This window comes from Sorghum bicolor, chromosome 4 (assembly GCF_000003195.3).
Source record: "Sorghum bicolor cultivar BTx623 chromosome 4, Sorghum_bicolor_NCBIv3, whole genome shotgun sequence".
Lineage (NCBI taxonomy): Eukaryota > Viridiplantae > Streptophyta > Magnoliopsida > Poales > Poaceae > Sorghum > Sorghum bicolor.
The window spans coordinates 2,227,244-2,243,895 of NC_012873.2; the positions used below are offsets into that span (position 1 = coordinate 2,227,244).

The following is a 16,652-nucleotide window of genomic DNA, read 5'->3' on the forward strand; positions in this document are numbered from 1 at the left end:
AAGTGATCTCTGCGTTAAGTAGTCAAGTGAATTAGATGATTCGCCATATCTCATTCTCATATCAGTAGCAATTAGAGCTTATTAAACAGCACACCTAAAAGGAACTTAACTAAATATATAACAGCTGGTTGTATATTCAGATATAAAGGTCAATATATGTTTTGTTCAATGGTCTTAAAAAGCTTATTTGTTGTTGAGCATCTCCAACAACTTGGTAAAATTTACTTGTCAAATCTTGAGTTATCGCAAGTTGCCAATTTGTTTAGCAAAAGAAAAAAGGATGTGTCTCCAATAAGTTGCTATTCTCACTTGGTAAAAATAGAGGATGACAGATAGGATCCGCTCACTTGGTAAAAGAATCTGTGTCTCCAACAAGTTGCGCTCAGGATAGCAACTTGGGATAGCAACTTGACAAATCTCGGCAGTAGAAACCTCTAGATAGCAACTTGGGAAATTTAGCAAGTTGAGATAAGGAGTTGTTGGAGGAGGATTTTTATGCTTTTAGCAAATTTGGTAGGATAGCATGTTGAAATACCAAGTTGTTGGAGATGCTCTAATATGGACTTGACCATAGACCAGTTCTTGCTATAAATAGGAGAGATGATTGATGCTTTCTATAATGCTCCATGGGCATCTTCTGGCAATATTCAACTTAGCAGTCAGCAAAATCTACAATCTTGTGCACAAGTATATAAAAACCAAACAAGTGGGAAATGAAGACCTGATCGCTTGTACCCTTTCTACCTTCCTATGTAGAACAAAGAAAAAAACAGCCATGAAGCATTGGATAACAGTTTATGCCTTTTCTGGTAAACTTTCTTATTGACATGTAATTCTCGAAAGATCCTAGCTATACAGAAGGAAGGATGTCGAGGGCCACTTCCTTCAGTGAAGGCATTTCCTCTTGTTGATGCAGGCAGATGTAGCTGCCAGACGATGCTTTTCTCAGGACCTTCCAAGGTTCAGGGTAACACCTGCCAGATAACAGTGGTTTGGCACAATAAGATATCTAGGCTTGGTTTGCGGAAAGATATGTAGTCTTTGTGCCATCACAAAATCACAAGGTCAGGTTTTGTTTCATAGCCTGTTCGCTTGGTTGATAAGTCATGGCCGAAAATACTGTTCGCCTGAATGATAATTTAGGGTCCTCTGTGAAGTGTGACAGGTGACCATCACAAGTTTTGAATGCCACAACAATTAACATTTCATTTTGTTGATTTTGACTAATCCTGAAATGGTATCAATAAAATTCAGGGTACAAATGCTTTATGCATATGAAGCGTCTCTAACTATCTACGCTTCAATGGCTTGGTCATTTACACATGCTGGAATCTTTGGAAGGAAAGAAATCGCAGAATTTTCAGCAACGCACATGAACCGGCCTTGCAGGTTGCTTCAAAAATCAAAGAAGACATTGCACAAAGAAAAAGGGCTCTTGAGAGAGTAGGCTAGCAAGCTGCAGTTTGTTTTTCTACCAGTGTTTCAGCCGCTTTGTGCTTGGTCCTGTTGCAGCTGTTTATTTAACTTGTACATAAAAAACTCTTTTGCTACTTCCTTAATTGAGAGGCAGAGCTCCTGCCATTACTTTCAAAAAAAAATCTATGCTGACTTGCTTATGTAAATGCATGTTATGCTAGATTTGGGGATAACCAATTGTAACAGGCATAGTCGCATAGGATCAGAATGCAAACCTGAAAAGTGTTCCCCCTTTAACTCCCTTGAAATTGTGAATATAGTAAACTGTATCCAGCTTCGGGAGAAATGTTTTGGAAAGCTCTGCAAGTTTTGGGTAGAAGAACGATGGATAGTCTTTGCTAGTCAAGGAAAGGAATTAGAGTTCACAAGCATAAATTTATAGGTTGACAAAAGTGATTCTCAATGCAAGATGTTCCCATAATAGACAATATAGAACAATGTGATTAACATAAGAAGCAAACATTGGTTTTATTTTTCGGCCTTGTTATTTCCCCTTTTTTTAATAAACTGCAGGTCCTGCTGGTTTACATTCAAAAAACATTAACTATATGCAGAAGGATACATCCACTTCTTATTCGATCTAGTTCTCCATTGAATATTATCAATTTCCGGTTGGTCCCAACTACTGCTTCGTTGTAAAGTTCTTCGACCACAAGCATTTCTGTAAGCCACCATATTATATCACTAAAAACGAAATCTCAAGTTTGATAGATCAGTGCTAATGGAGAGGATATCTCAAACTCAAGCAAAAGAGAGAATGCAAACCATTGACATTGAAGTAAGGATAAGCCACCAGGAATGTCTCATCTTCTGGTTTGACACGATCTGCCATTTTGACTTTTGTTGTAAAACCAAAATCTTCGAATAAGGATGGTTTTGTAAGATAATCTAGCTTCAGTGAACATCCTTCAAAGGCTGACTGTCTTGCAAAAGAAACCTCATTTGCCTCAGGGAAGAACTGAAACATGTGAGATATGAACAAATCGGATCAACTAAGAGTTGGGGCATAACTAGTACATCTAGTTATACTAATCTCTTGTAAAAGTTGCCAAAGGACAACCATGCATAGCTCTGCTCTTTGCTATTCCAGCACTTCTAAATTATGTAGTAATCATTCACAAATATACATATTAATGACTAGAAAATCCTGATAAGAACATACTACTCTGGTTCGAGTTGATTTTTCTGCAGGTACAAAGCGATCACAAAATTCTCTAATGAGAAGCATGCTTCCAGTCATCTCATTTCCTCCTTCACCATCACCTGAAATTACAAATAGAAACAAACTAAAGCATTTTCACTGAAGTAGAACCAAGGTACACCATCCAAATTGAAATAAGTCGTCTTAGACTTTCGTACTCTTTAAGTGTAAATCATCGTTGTCTCTAGGCAACGGTCCATAATTATTTTCACCCTTATGCCTTTGTTAACTGAATGGTATCACCTCCCATGAGTGGGGTATCTTTTGCAATGTGTAATAAGTGCAGGGCATTAAAGTCACTTCAGTACTTTCTTAGTTCATATGCACAAGTCTAAAACGACTTATGTTCAGAATCAGAGGGAATAGGTACACAGAAGGTCATCAATCTCGAACCTGGCACAGTTTGTAGTCCAGCTGTAGGGAACTCAATTTCCTGTATATGTTGCATCACAACCTCTTAAAAGTTGACACAAACAAAATATAAAATAATTCAATTAAAAGATCAGATTAAAGCTAACCAGCAGCTGCTTTCCATCCTTAAAAGCTGATTCAGCAGCTTCTTTAGCCTGAAATCACTACAGGTGTATCCCATTAGTCATCCAATTACCTAGTTTTTTTTTAATTTCAAATAAACATGGCCCAAAGTGCAAACAATTTCTGTCATCTCAGATTCTGAAAGGTACAGTTTAAATGCAAGGGATACAGGGGAACTAACGATGGTGGAAATTTGTAGCAGGTGGACAGCAGAAGGAACAGTAGCTATGTGATGCCAAATAATAAGGTACTGGCTAGGGTAAGGGTTTGAAGACTGAGAATACTTGGGCCCCTTTATATGTAGCGAGGACCAACTTGACAAATAAGAAACTAACCTTACTACTACAGGATCCAGACTTATCTCTGTTTCTAATTTTCTAACAAACCTCATCACTTTCTTAACTAGATAACCTCGGTCAGAATGTTTCATTTGGGGATTGTTATCACTCTCTAACAGGAATGAGGATGGAATGGTGTGGACACATCCTTCCAAAATATTTGTCGTCCATTACGTCATAACATTTTTTTAAAAGTAATGGCAGGAGCTCTGCCTTTCAACTAAGAAGAATAGAATTGGCCTAATTTATAAGGGAAACCAGGCCTGAAAACCTTACATAGGCACAGATTAAAACACAGAAAATACCCACAACACCAGAACAACATAGCCCTGACGACTAACACACAGAGGTAACACACAAACCAACAACGCCCACCACATGTCCTCAGTGCTCAGCTGATCACAAGCACCAAGAAGCAACTCCGGCTTCCCATGGTGAACAACAGCCAAACGCCTTGACATCCTCACATCATTCGCGATGTCACAATTTTATTGTCAAATTTGGGAAATTCCACATTATAGAAGCCATAGTTTCCATCTGATTGTTAACTTCCCAACAGTTCATTTTGCAGCAGAAGCACCTAGGCCTGACTACCAATCTGTCAGATGTTCACTTGGGGAGAGAACCCAGGGAGGACAAGGGGACAGTAACCGTCGCGTGAACGGTAACCGCTGATGAACAGTTCACGTGAGGGGAGGAAAAGAGGCCGCAGCAGAGGATGTTGGTGACGAGGAGGAGGGGGGAGGTGAGCCAAAGGCAGAGGGGAGAATTCCATAGCTCTGCTTAATCATTACTGATACCTCCCTCTATATATATGGAGGGGAAAGACTTTACCCCTAAGACTTCTAATAGATTGATTCTTATAACTAGAATCTAACCTAATTACAACTCCAAAATAAACCTAAGACCTATTCCTTAAATCCTTTATTTCCTATAAACCATAGCAATCTCCTACCTTTATTTGACTTGTTCCTAACTTAACCTGCTGCATGGACCTGGCTCACGGCCATACCAAATCCCATAACAGTTGCCATTTGTTAGTCAAATGGCATCACGAGTATATCTAAATGAAATTGCTGTTAAATAACTTGCCTTCTTGAAAAGTGAAGCTCACATACTCGAGACACAAATTATAAAGGAAAGGTTAAGTGGAGGCCCTACCCCCAGTTGAGTTTGACATTTGAATACTTGAGGCACATCCTTGCTAAGCAACTAATAGGCATGCAAAACTGGCAGTGTGTCACAGGATCAAGCAAGCCCATAAAGCTAGCGATATTCAAGAATATTGAGTTCTCCACCACTTACCTGCATCAGAAGTTGTGTGTAATCAGTTGGGAACTTTACATCAGACGCATTGCGAGAGCCCGGGTCTCCAGTGACAGCACGAACTTGGAACCCATTTCTCGAATTTCTGCTTGCCACAGTGAACATACCACCAGTGCCATTGCTGATTGTAGCAGGTATCCAATTAGAGGCCTTTAAAGAAACCACGAAAAAGAATGAGAAAGGCTAAAAACAAAGAGTAAGCAAAGACAAAATATATAGTTTGTCTGGGGCAGTGTACTTGTTTATTGACAAAGGGAGTTTTGAAGGTAATTGGAGGTTTAGTCATGGAGCCACAACTGGTTGCCATGGCCATGGATTCTGTGTGTGGACGAATATGTGAGTGGGAACTGGGGTGGGGAGAAGGAGCGGGGTGAGAGAAAGAGAAAGTGTGCAAATATTAAACGGAAAATGGATTAATGTGTTTGCGGGGCCTTACTGTGTGGTCTCCAGTTGCTGTGGTGGGGACCATCTTGTCTGTTACTGACAACTACATGATTGTGTGAACATGCTGAAAAGTAGACTTTTCCCCTGGCCTGCATATTTTAAAATTCTGATTAATTAGGATCTATAAGTAACAGCTTCTCAGAAAATACACACACAAATAAATTATTCTGGAGTAATTTCCATAAGAACATTTTTGAAATTATGTAATGCCTGTATGTTCCATATACAAAAACCACTGAACAGTAGCATTATCAGAGTGACTTGAAGATGAAGCATTTCTCGCTGCCCTCTGATCTGCACTTGTATGCCTAATTTGTATGCAATTTAACTGACAAAATACCCTTAAGTCAGACAACCAAGCAATCATCTTGCATGGCCAAATTTGCTCAGGCTCATCTTCAGAGAAAATATCAATCACCAACTCTGAGTCCCAATGGCCCATAGTAGGATAAATTCTATTGAAAGGATCCAGTTTGAGGGTCCATTACTTCACATTGACTCACTTAGCCAGCCACCAGGGTTCCAAAGGATGTCACCGTCATGCTGTTTTGAATTCCTTGATTGTGATCTTGAAGGAACCTCCACAAGAGAAGACTCAGCTCCAGCAAACCATCACTGTGTAATTCCTCCAAAGGCTTTCAATTCGAGCATTCATAGCTTCTACCATGTATCAATGTTTTTTTTTTGAAGACTTCACCGGAGGGGTGAGTGCCCTACCTGAATAAACTCCATTGATCCCGGCAAGCTGGTGCACGGAAAGTTGTCCTTACATATTGGTTTACATAAACAAGAAAGAAGGAGGAAGCGTTACATTATATAGTGAACAGAGTATGCACCATATTCTATCCTGCGTTTTGAACCTACATGTCCAGAGGCGACAAGTTTCTCTGCAGTTGGAGAGCAGCTGTCGAAGGCACGGTTGGTTTTGCCTGAAAACAACATCGTGACGGTGGTTCCAGATGCACCAGCAGCATAGGAGGATGAAAGTGTTGAAGTGGTCAGGCGGTAACGTCGCAGGTCTGGGGAAGTTCCATAGCTCAGTCACCGGCGGGAAGATTATCCCCTGGCCGCTGATCCTTTCCCAGAACTGCCTGGCGACGGAGCAGCTGAAGAGAAGATGGTCCGAAGTCTCAGGCGCTGCATTGCATAGCTCACAAATGTCATGATCCAGAATGTGTTTCCTGAATAGGTTGTTCCTTGTCTGAATGCGGTCCCTTGGCAGTAACCAGCCGGACTCTCTGTGGAGCTTTACTCTGCCAGACAAATGGATAGATGTGGCTGGGTTGTTGCCGAGTCGTTGCTGCCCTTTGAATCCATGTGATTGTGAATAGTCTCAAAGAAATCATCTGAATTCCTTTCGATAACCATGTCAAAGGATGTTTCCATTTAACTTGCCTCTTCTATCAAATTAGAAAGATTACCAACTTCTTGGCATATCTGCTCAATCAAAGGATGTGCTTTATCATTTGATGAGAAGGAAACAACGTCCCCCTTCAGCTCAATCCAACTACACCCAGTCTCCTTCTTCAACCCCTGTTCTTTCATGAGACCTCTAACACTAGCAGCACTGCTCCACATCCCTTTAGCAGCATATATGTTTGACAAGAGTGTATACATTCCTCCATCAGAAGGTCTCGACTGAAGAACATTTTTTGCTACGAGTTCCCCAAGCTGGATATCCCCATGAGCATTGCATGAACTAAACAGTGTCTCCCATGCATTTATTTGAAGGTCGGAAGGGATTCTTCTGGTAAAATTATAAGCCTGATGTACAAAACCTGATCTTCCTAAGAGGTCAACCATGCACGAATAGTGATCAGATCTTGGAATCAAGTTCCAATCTTGCTGCATACTTCTAAAATGGTGGCAGCCTTCATATAGATACCCTTTGTGTGCACAAGCAGACAACACACTCAGAAACGTTGCATGATCTGGGCTAAACCCATCTTTGGTCATCCTGTCAAAGAGTGTCAGAGCTTCAGCAGCTAGACCATGATAAGCATATGTCGCAATCATGGCATTCCATGTCACTGTATCCCGTTGCACAATCAGGTCAAAAACTTGGGAAGCTTCAGTAATTAGCCCACACTTGGAGTACATGGATATCAATGAGCTCATCACCAAAGCATCGCGCTCAAAGCCGGTTTTAATCGTGCAAACGTGCACCATTCTTCCACACCCTAGAGCAGCAAGAGAGGAACAGATAGAAATAGCCACGCTCCAAGTGGCCTGGTCAGGTCTATATCCTCCTTGGGTCATTTCGGACAGCAAATTTAGTGCTCCTTCATCTTTGTAACCAGAGATCAATGTGTTCCATGATGCCTCATCTTTCTCTGGCATTTTTCTAAACCAGGCAGTAGCACCATCCATGTCTCCTTGTTGGACGTATCCTTGTAAGATTGTATTCCATGATACCAGATCTCTATCAGGCATGTCAGCAAACAATCTCAGTGCATCATCCAACCTCTCACTCACCACAAAACCACTCATCATTGTGTTCCAAGCAAGGACATCACGATCAGGCATGTCCTGGAAAACCTTCCATGCAGCATCGACATCTCCATTCTGTAAATACCCACGCACAATGGCTGTCCAAGATACAGTATCCTTTTCAGGCATCTCATCAAACAGTCTCTGTGCAACCTGCATCATCCCAGCCCGTGTGTAGCCTGTGATCATGGCGTTCCAAGAAACAAGGTCTGGTGTCTGCATCCGACCAAACAGGTCCTCTGCATCCTTCAGGTAACCATGTTCGGCATAACCGGACAGCAAAGCATTGCACACTGAAGTCGTCGGTGAAGGCGCACGGTCAAAGATCTCTCTCGCTTCACGGACGCGCTTCCTCTTCATATACCCAGAGATCATCATGAGCCACGACACATCATTCCTCGCCGGCATTACGTCGAACAGATCCCGCGCCCTGTCGACCATCCCGTTCCACAAGTAGCCCGAGATCATCGCGTTCCATGAGACCACGCTCCGGTCAGGCATCCGGTCGAACAGCTCCCTGGCCTCTGCCACCCTCCCACACCGCGCGTAGCCCGTCAGCAGCGCGGCCCACGAGACGGAGTTCCTGAACGGCATCGTGTCGAACACCCCGCGCGCGTCGGTGAGCATCCCGTTCCTGACCAGGCCCGAGATCATGCAGTTCCACGTGAACACGTTCCGCTCGCTCATTTCGTCGAACACCCGCCGCGCCGCCCCCACCCTGCCGGCGCGGAAATGCGCCATGATGGCACAGTTCCATCGGCCGATGTCGCCCGCGTGACGCGGCGGCGGTGGCCGCGGCGCGCGGGTGTAGAAGCGGTGAAGGAGAAGTGAGGCGCGGCGGGGCCAGCGGCGCAGACGCGGAAGGTTCTGGAAGGTTCCTAGCATGTTCGGAAGCCCCATCACAGTGGAAGCGGCCGGGTAGACGGGAAGCGGTTGTGCTGTTCTGCTCTGTTCTCCATCAGATGCGAGTTGCACCGTTCGATCTGTTATTAACCGCCGTGATCGAGCGCCCACGTGGCAAAATGGATCCACTCCGGTCGCGGTCAAACTGCAGCTGGAAGGAGCCCACTCCACGGCGCAGCGCAGCAGCTTGTGGTTGCGGGCATGCGGTAGCTCGGCGCTCGCGGCCGCAGATCGGCGCCGGCGCCGGCGGGTGGAAGCGACCCAGGGCCATGAAGCACCCGCCGCAGCGCGACGGGGAGCCGTCCCCGTCCCCTCCGCCGCAGCGGCGGCCGCGCGGGTTCGCTTCCACGGCGGGGGGTTCGCCGCGGAGGCGAGGCGAGCGGGAGCGGGAGCGGGAGAAAGAGCGGACGAAGCTGCGGGAGCGGCACCGGCGCGCCATCACTAGCCGCATGCTCGCCGGGCTCCGGCAGCACGGCAACTTCCCGCTCCCCGCCCGCGCCGACATGAACGACGTCCTCGCCGCCCTCGCCCGCGCCGCCGGCTGGACTGTGCAACCCGACGGCACCACCTTCCGCTCCTCCAACCAACCACTCTTGCCGCCGCCTCCTCCCCAGCTGGTCCGTGCACCTTCTCTCAACTCCCAACTCTCCTGCGCTGCCTCTGTTAATTAGTATTACTTTAATTTTGTCTAGTAAAATTACATACCGCCTGCTAATTTTAGCGCTTTACTAGTATATCCTGCTTATAATCCATGCATTGCTATCCTAACAGATTGTAATTGGTGCTACTTGCAGCATGGAGTGTTTCAGGTTGCATCTGTGGAAACCCCAGCTTTGATCAATACTCTGAGCAGTTATGTCATTGGAACACCATTAGATTCTCAGGCATCTGCCCTACAAACAGATGACAGTCTGTCACCATCATCACTGGACTCAGTTGTGGCAGACCGAAGCATAAAGACTGAGAACTATGGGAATTCCAGTTCAGTCAGTTCTCTCAACTGTATGGACAATGATCAGGTGACCTACTACATCTTATGTTGAAATAAGCCCATTGTGCTGATATACTGTCACGAAATAGTTGTCATTACTGCAACCTCCTCCTCGTGTTGCTCAAGCAACAATTTGTGCTTGACGTATATCTTGTGTGTCTGTACTCTGTACATCAAATGGAAACAATATTTTGTTTTGACACTAAACGATAAGATGATACTTCAATTCATCCTGCTGATAGGACTCAAGGCCTATCGTTCTTTACAATGACTCGGGCTTTACGTGTTCCTTCTGTTTGTGAGCTACTGTCATGGCCATATTAGTGTTCACATTGTTCTAGTTCCAGCTGCAGTAGTGTTATAGTCACATCATGCAGCAATTTCTGTAGCACCTATCCGCTATTAGTTACTACACTAGACTGACAATGTTTCTCTGATTGTTGAATCTGTAGCAGTTAATGAGATCAGCAGTATTATTCCCCGGTGATTACACCAAAACTCCATATATACCAGTTTATGCTTCTCTGCCTGTAAGTTCCCAGCAAACTCCTTAGTCCTTGATTTGATGTCTGATGTGATAATCAGGTGGTGTCAAATTATTTATTTTTTGTCTACAATTTTCAATATAGAAAATGATTGCATACTGAGTTTGTATTGTCTGGTCAGAGTTCTGAAATTGTTTTACTGGATTTGCTAGTGGTTGTGAGCGCTTATTAAATTGTATCAGCATATCACCAATATTAGACATGCTATATTAAGTTTATGTGTTTTTAAAATTTAAAATAAATCTTGAGAACTGAAAAGGCAAGGGTTGTTTCTGTCAGTCATCTGTTCTCAAAATTTCCATATATGTGACCTATTCCAAGCCCTTGTTTTTACTGTTTACTGCAGATGGGCATTATTAATAGTCACTGCCAATTAGTTGACCCAGAGAGTGTACGTGCTGAACTAAGGCATCTGAAGTCTCTGAACGTGGATGGTGTTGTTGTTGACTGTTGGTGGGGGATTGTGGAAGCCTGGACTCCTCGGAAGTATGAATGGTCTGGTTACAGGGACCTTTTTGGTATAATTAAAGAGTTCAAGCTCAAAGTTCAGGTTAGGCATACCTTTCTAAATCTACCATGCATTATTAGTACTCATTATGAAGTTTACTTGGAAACATAAGACGTCAAAGTGTAGTTCTGGATACAAGACATACATTAAAGATGATTGGTTGTATCATTGTATGCTTGATGTCCTAATTCCTATGAAGGACATATTCTAACAAACTATGCAAACATAAGGGACTTTGATTCTTCGAACGTAATAGGAATTATGACCTCCAGTTTCTATCCGTGAAGTAAAAGAACTAAATTTCTGAGTTTATATGATTATTTTCTATTAAAAGCATTGCGTGATATTGTAAAATATTTAGTATCCTTTTTTAAAAAGCTTGGTAAACTTTCTTGTTTCTCCTTTTCACCACACCTGCTTACATTGGCTAATTACTGTTTTTTGGCAAACATCTATTAAGGTTGTATTGTCATTTCATGGGTCTGGAGAGATTGGATCTGGTGATGTGTTAATCTCTCTCCCAAAGTGGATCATGGAAATTGCAAAAGAGAACCAGGATATATTTTTTACAGATCGCGAAGGTAGAAGAAACACAGAATGCCTTTCTTGGGGGATTGACAAAGAACGAGTCCTTCGTGGGAGAACTGGCATCGAGGTATTGGGTCATCCTTGGTAAATTTTCTTCTCTCTTCATCTTTTTACAAGAAATAGGAGCACCATTCTCCTTACATTACTTTGGTTAGTTCATCATTTTTCCCATCTTTCTGCACTGTAGCAATTTAATTTATTGCAATTGCAAAACCATTTTCCTTGTATCAAAATACTTATGTACAGTATTACCTTCTAGGTTCTACCTAGGTTTGTTTCAGTGCCATACTATAAATGAAGAAAAAACTAGTACACCGAGGCTTAATGAGATCATCTGCAGGTCTATTTTGATTTCATGAGGAGTTTCCATATGGAATTCAGAAACTTATCTGAAGAGGGTCTTGTTTCTTCTATCGAAATTGGATTAGGTGCTTCTGGGGAGCTAAGATATCCTTCATGTCCAGACACAATGGGCTGGAAATATCCTGGTATTGGTGAGTTTCAGGTATTTACTTGTGCTTAAATACCAAGTTGAAATTTGCAAGGGATTTCTTTTGGGAATAATCTTCTAAATCCATCTTTTCCCCTTTAGAAATTCTTACGTTCTGGACATAAACAAACCTTGTTTGCATCCAGTATTTGTGTCATAATAATTCTTAAATAACAACATGGATTTTGGTGCATCAACATGTCAAGCATAGGGCATTTAAGCTGCTGTCCTTTTACAAGGGACTTAAAGTTCTTGCATTAGGATAAAGAAGCATGTCCCACAAGGAATCCCTTACAACATGTAATAGAAACTACATTTCAAAAAGGTTTTTAACACAGCAACATATTTGATCGCTATGCATCGCCATGTCTCTGTGTGTGACTTGGATTACTACTCAGATTCAAAGAGTACATATATGGTGTATGATAGTGTAATGCATATGGTATATATTGGCTGCATTTCCTTTGTTGATTTCCATCGTTGACAGTGTTATGACAGGTACATGCAAAAGCATTTACGGCAATCAGCACTGTCCCGGGGTCATTTGTTTTGGGCACGTGGACCTGATAATGCTGGCTATTATAATTCAAGACCACATGAAACTGGCTTTTTTTGTGATGGAGGCGATTATGACAGCTACTATGGACGTTTTTTCCTTAACTGGTATTCTGGAGTCCTAATGGATCATGTGGATCACGTGCTGTCGCTTGCTAGTCTTGCATTTGATGGAGCAGAAATAGTTGTGAAGGTGTGTAATGCTGGTCTGTATACTTATTGTTTAGCATCTGAAGCATTGTTCTTAACTTCTCAAGAATCATGTCCCCTATGGTTGAGTGCCCCTTAAGGTTTAGAAGTATCCTTCATATTTCCTGTCTGAAATGTCTGTTAGTTCATGAACCCAGCAAACGGCACAAAAAGAGCATTCCTTCTTAGCATAAACTTTCTAGTTTATTCTGTATTGAACCACACCGCTGTGTCTAAAGCAGCTGAAGGTTGTGCATTGCATTGCAAATTTTTAATAGGTGAATCAATTCAAGTCAAACTTGGTTGAGAAATATTACCTCAGGCCTGGATCTCAGGATTTAGGTTATAAGTCACAATACGATAATGTAGTACTCGGTAGTCAACTTGAGTCAGATCATTTTCCATACAAGTTTGCAAGTACTATATCAAGAAGCTAATTAGAATGCTATGCATAGATTAAAGGAAAGTGTTACACAGAACTGGTTCTCGGGCTGAAAAGAAGCCAAAAGCTTGTTTGTCTTTGTGAAAATGTTATTATGCATTAGCCTGCTGCTTTGCCTTTTCACAGCATAAACTTACAGGGTATAATTTACTGCCCTGATAAATCCAGCAGTTGTTGCACACATTTTGCGACTTCTTTTTACCTATTTGGCTGTTCCATAACAATGCAAACCTCTTTCATCAGGTTCCATCTATCTATTGGTGGTACAGAACTGCAAGCCATGCTGCAGAGCTTACAGCGGGATTCTACAATCCTACAAATAGAGATGGATACTCTCCAGTTTTCAGAATGCTCAAGAAGCATTCTGTAATTCTTAAGCTCGTTTGTTATGGTCCTGAGTTTACAATTCAAGAGAATGATGAAGCATTTGCGGATCCAGAAGGTTTAACCTGGCAGGTGGAGATGTTCTAAATTTCTTTGTTGGCATACAGTAATTTTGATGCCGCATACTCCATTCAAGAGATGTTATTCTGTAATTTTGATGCCGCATACTCCATAAATTTCTTGGGCTAATTTTCAGTACACATAAAAACTGCACAGGTAATGAATGCAGCATGGGATCATGGACTATCTCTATGTGTAGAGAGTGCTCTTCCATGTCATAATGGTGAAATGTATTCTCAAATCCTGGACACAGCAAAGCCTAGAAATGACCCTGATCGTCACCATGCTGCGTTCTTTGCGTACCGTCAACAACCTCCGTTCCTTTTGCAGAGAGAAGTTTGCTTTTCGGAGCTCTGTACCTTCGTAAAGTGTATGCACGGTTAGTATCAGACCCGTCACTTCCTCATATTATAGTAGTTTCATTAACATATGTTCTCATCTACATATGTATTACTATTAATTAATGGCCACTTTCTGTTTAAGATTTATGCAAATACTACTTACTGCTGAGTTGTAGTAATGTAGAGAAAGAATTATGCCATTATTTGTCCATAACTTTTGTAAATGATTTGTCCACAGGGGAGGCTCCCCATAATGGAGAAGGTTGAACCTCTTTAGTGAAATGTGTTGGCTTGATACGAAACAAAGTAGGTGGGTTTCGGATTTGAGCCACTTTGAAGGGGATGGTGAATATTCTGATTCGCAGCTGGGTAAACTGCTAGGTCCTATTCAGTTGATTTCTGCTGAGCAGGTGCCTTTGCAGCCTTACCATAGCTTTTAACCTATGGAAGTTAGCATACCGCTTGTTGTAGCACGCATGGAGTATAGTGTAGTTCAGCAAGATACATGGTTGTTTGTCACTCAGGTGATGTATATAGCCAAGAATGGCCGGCCAAAGCAAATAATATTTTGCTTATAAACCACTTTGTAAATGAGAGGCGTTTATGAGAGTCATCTGATGCGAGATGAATGCTGGTCAGTTATCCTCTTCTTCCTGCGCAGTGCGTGTGCCCCATGAAGCTGTCCGCTGGACCCATGAAACTCTGCACCAATGGTTGTGGATAGCAAATGCGCTTCTGCGAATTCAGAGCACCAGCGTCCTTTCGTGCTTCCCAGTATTCAAGAACGCCGTGGGGGGAGCCTTGGCATTCGCTGGAGACTAGCTGTGGGCATTTTTTTTATTTTATGTATTCTATTCTCCAGAACTTTATTAGCATCAGATGGACTGGTAACCTGGCTGCCGCGCCAATTTCTTGTAGTCGATGGAATATATTTATGTGCATGTAACACGACCATTTATGTCTCGCCAACTAACATGTTTTGGAACCATTTGTGTCCCGCCAACTAACATATTTTGGAACGGAATTAACTCTTACATGTGCATTTTGTGGATTTTTTTTCTGCTGGGTGCAAGTCTCGCTGAACGCCGCCAGACTTGGTGATTCTGGCGTGCGTGACGATACATTTTGTTCAGATTTACAGTAATTTCCAGTAGAGAACAGCCTACGTCTAGGTGATGTGTACTGCTGAATCGTTCTGCGATGCAGCCGGTTCCACGTATTTTTACCAGGAACGTGGATCAGGTCTGCGAATCTGGGGATATTTTACTCTGGACCAGCTGTTCCATTCCACGGCTACCAAGTCACATCAAATATAACAGCAGCAGATCAGATCAACTCAATTCCATGTTAGGCCATTCGCATCAATCTTGTTGGGATGCATTGGAGTGAAACTTAAACTAAATTACATCCTAATTCACCCTAATACGGTTCGGATGAATTGGGGTGAAACTTAAACTAAACTACACCTTAATTTATCTTAATACATATGAATCGAGGTGAATCTGATAATATCCAAACGAGGCCTCGATGAATTTCTGCCAAACGTTCGACAATTCATTCACTTTCAGTAGCACATCTGTACCTGTATTCATTCACTTTCAGCAGCACATCTGTACCTGTACGCAAGCCGATGGTTGCTCGGAGCGGAGGAGCCCCCCATCGGCTCCAGTTGGCTCTTGGCTGGGCGGTGTTGACAGCCGCACGGCTGAAGCAGAGGCGACACCCTGCGCAGGACGAGCAGAGAAGGTGCTCTCGCCACAGTAATCACCAACAGGGAAATCTGTACGCAGCAGTGCATCTCTGAATCCGTAAAGGCAACAACAATAATAGCTCTTGCCAGCCAGCCAGCCCAGCAGGGAACGGAAGCGAAGGGGAATTCACAGATTCGAATGAGAGGCACTGGGTGATACTGTGATACTAGTAGATAGCAGCAGCTAGCTTTTGCGTGAGAGGCAGTCGGCAGCGGACCGTGCCTGATGAGCACGAGCACCATGCATCCATCAGCAGGCCAGCAGCCGGGCAGGCTTTTCCACGCACTGGATGGAGAGGCTGCTGGCCAAAGGACACCAGCTTGCTCGGCAGGCAGCTCGATCAGCTGACCGGCATGGCATGTCATCCATCCGCGGCCAGATCCCACCATGTTTGTTTCATCACAGCCTGCCGCTGCGTACAGATTTCCAATAAGTACCGCGTCCTTGTCAAATTTGTCATGTATTCGACGACCAACACCCCCCTGGCTGGCTGGCTGGCTGCCTGCCTGGCTCTGGTTTTGTACTGTTCCCAGGATCATCATGCGTTCATTCATCTGCGGCAGCAACAGTAGACCAACACAGTTTCAGATTCCCGCCACTGAGTACTGAACCATTTGAATTCACCAACCATCAGCAAGGATGCGACAAAGGCCGTGACGGATGGGTCAAAAACAACAAGTGCATTTGAATTCATCAACCAACAAGGATACGACAAAGACCAACTCTGGAACAGGGTGGAGTGGCTGGTCCGTTTGCCCTTCATAGCTCTACACAAGATTGTAAAATTCATCAGTGACCAGTTGCCAAGTTTGAAATCATAACAGAATGAACTATAGTACACTCCTACTACTAAGTAAGTAAGCATCAGAATTGAGAGCATTCATTCAGTCAAATATAAATAAGCACAGTAAAACTGTGAAATTTCATCAAGCTAGCTGGGCCTCAATGTTACCCAGAGCTGGGATTTCCACCATGCTCTGCTTCTGCTCATCCATTCAAGTCAATCCAGGGGCGTGTCAGACCCCCAGGTAATTTATATTCCTCGACAGCTTTTCAGAACATGTTCTCCTGGGCGGCCTGTCGTGGCTTTAGCCGA

The 16,652-nt window shown here is 43.2% G+C and overlaps 3 protein-coding genes across 5 annotated transcripts; 1 reads left to right on the forward strand and 2 right to left on the reverse strand.

The window, feature by feature from the left end:
* Nucleotides 605–5,273, reverse strand: LOC8057504 (protein LOW PSII ACCUMULATION 3, chloroplastic). Of its 2 annotated transcripts, XM_021459889.1 has the most exons (10): nt 5,114–5,273; nt 4,855–5,025; nt 4,711–4,761; nt 3,196–3,243; nt 3,071–3,110; nt 2,639–2,739; nt 2,242–2,434; nt 2,039–2,137; nt 1,692–1,809; nt 605–974 (listed from the first exon to the last, which is right to left on the reverse strand). In XM_021459889.1, exons 1-10 carry the CDS (start codon nt 5,186–5,188, stop codon nt 851–853), a joined length of 1,020 nt encoding a protein of 339 aa, XP_021315564.1. In that variant the 5' UTR covers nt 5,189–5,273; the 3' UTR covers nt 605–850. The 2 variants fall into 2 exon arrangements, with proteins under 2 accessions (XP_021315564.1, XP_002453244.1); XM_002453199.2 differs by lacking the exon at nt 4,711–4,761.
* LOC8069517 (pentatricopeptide repeat-containing protein At4g02750) lies at nt 5,482–8,739 on the reverse strand. Its single transcript, XM_002453200.2, has one exon. It carries the CDS (start codon nt 8,707–8,709, stop codon nt 6,706–6,708), a length of 2,004 nt encoding a protein of 667 aa, XP_002453245.2. The 5' UTR covers nt 8,710–8,739; the 3' UTR covers nt 5,482–6,705.
* Nucleotides 8,817–14,841, forward strand: LOC8069915 (beta-amylase 8). Of its 2 annotated transcripts, none has more exons than XM_021459888.1 (10): nt 8,817–9,329; nt 9,507–9,731; nt 10,156–10,233; nt 10,595–10,798; nt 11,217–11,411; nt 11,685–11,849; nt 12,322–12,582; nt 13,264–13,476; nt 13,621–13,843; nt 14,044–14,841. In XM_021459888.1, exons 1-10 carry the CDS (start codon nt 8,832–8,834, stop codon nt 14,070–14,072), a joined length of 2,091 nt encoding a protein of 696 aa, XP_021315563.1. In that variant the 5' UTR covers nt 8,817–8,831; the 3' UTR covers nt 14,073–14,841. The 2 variants fall into 2 exon arrangements, with proteins under 2 accessions (XP_021315563.1, XP_002451472.2); XM_002451427.2 differs by having other exon boundaries at nt 10,159–10,233; nt 14,044–14,759.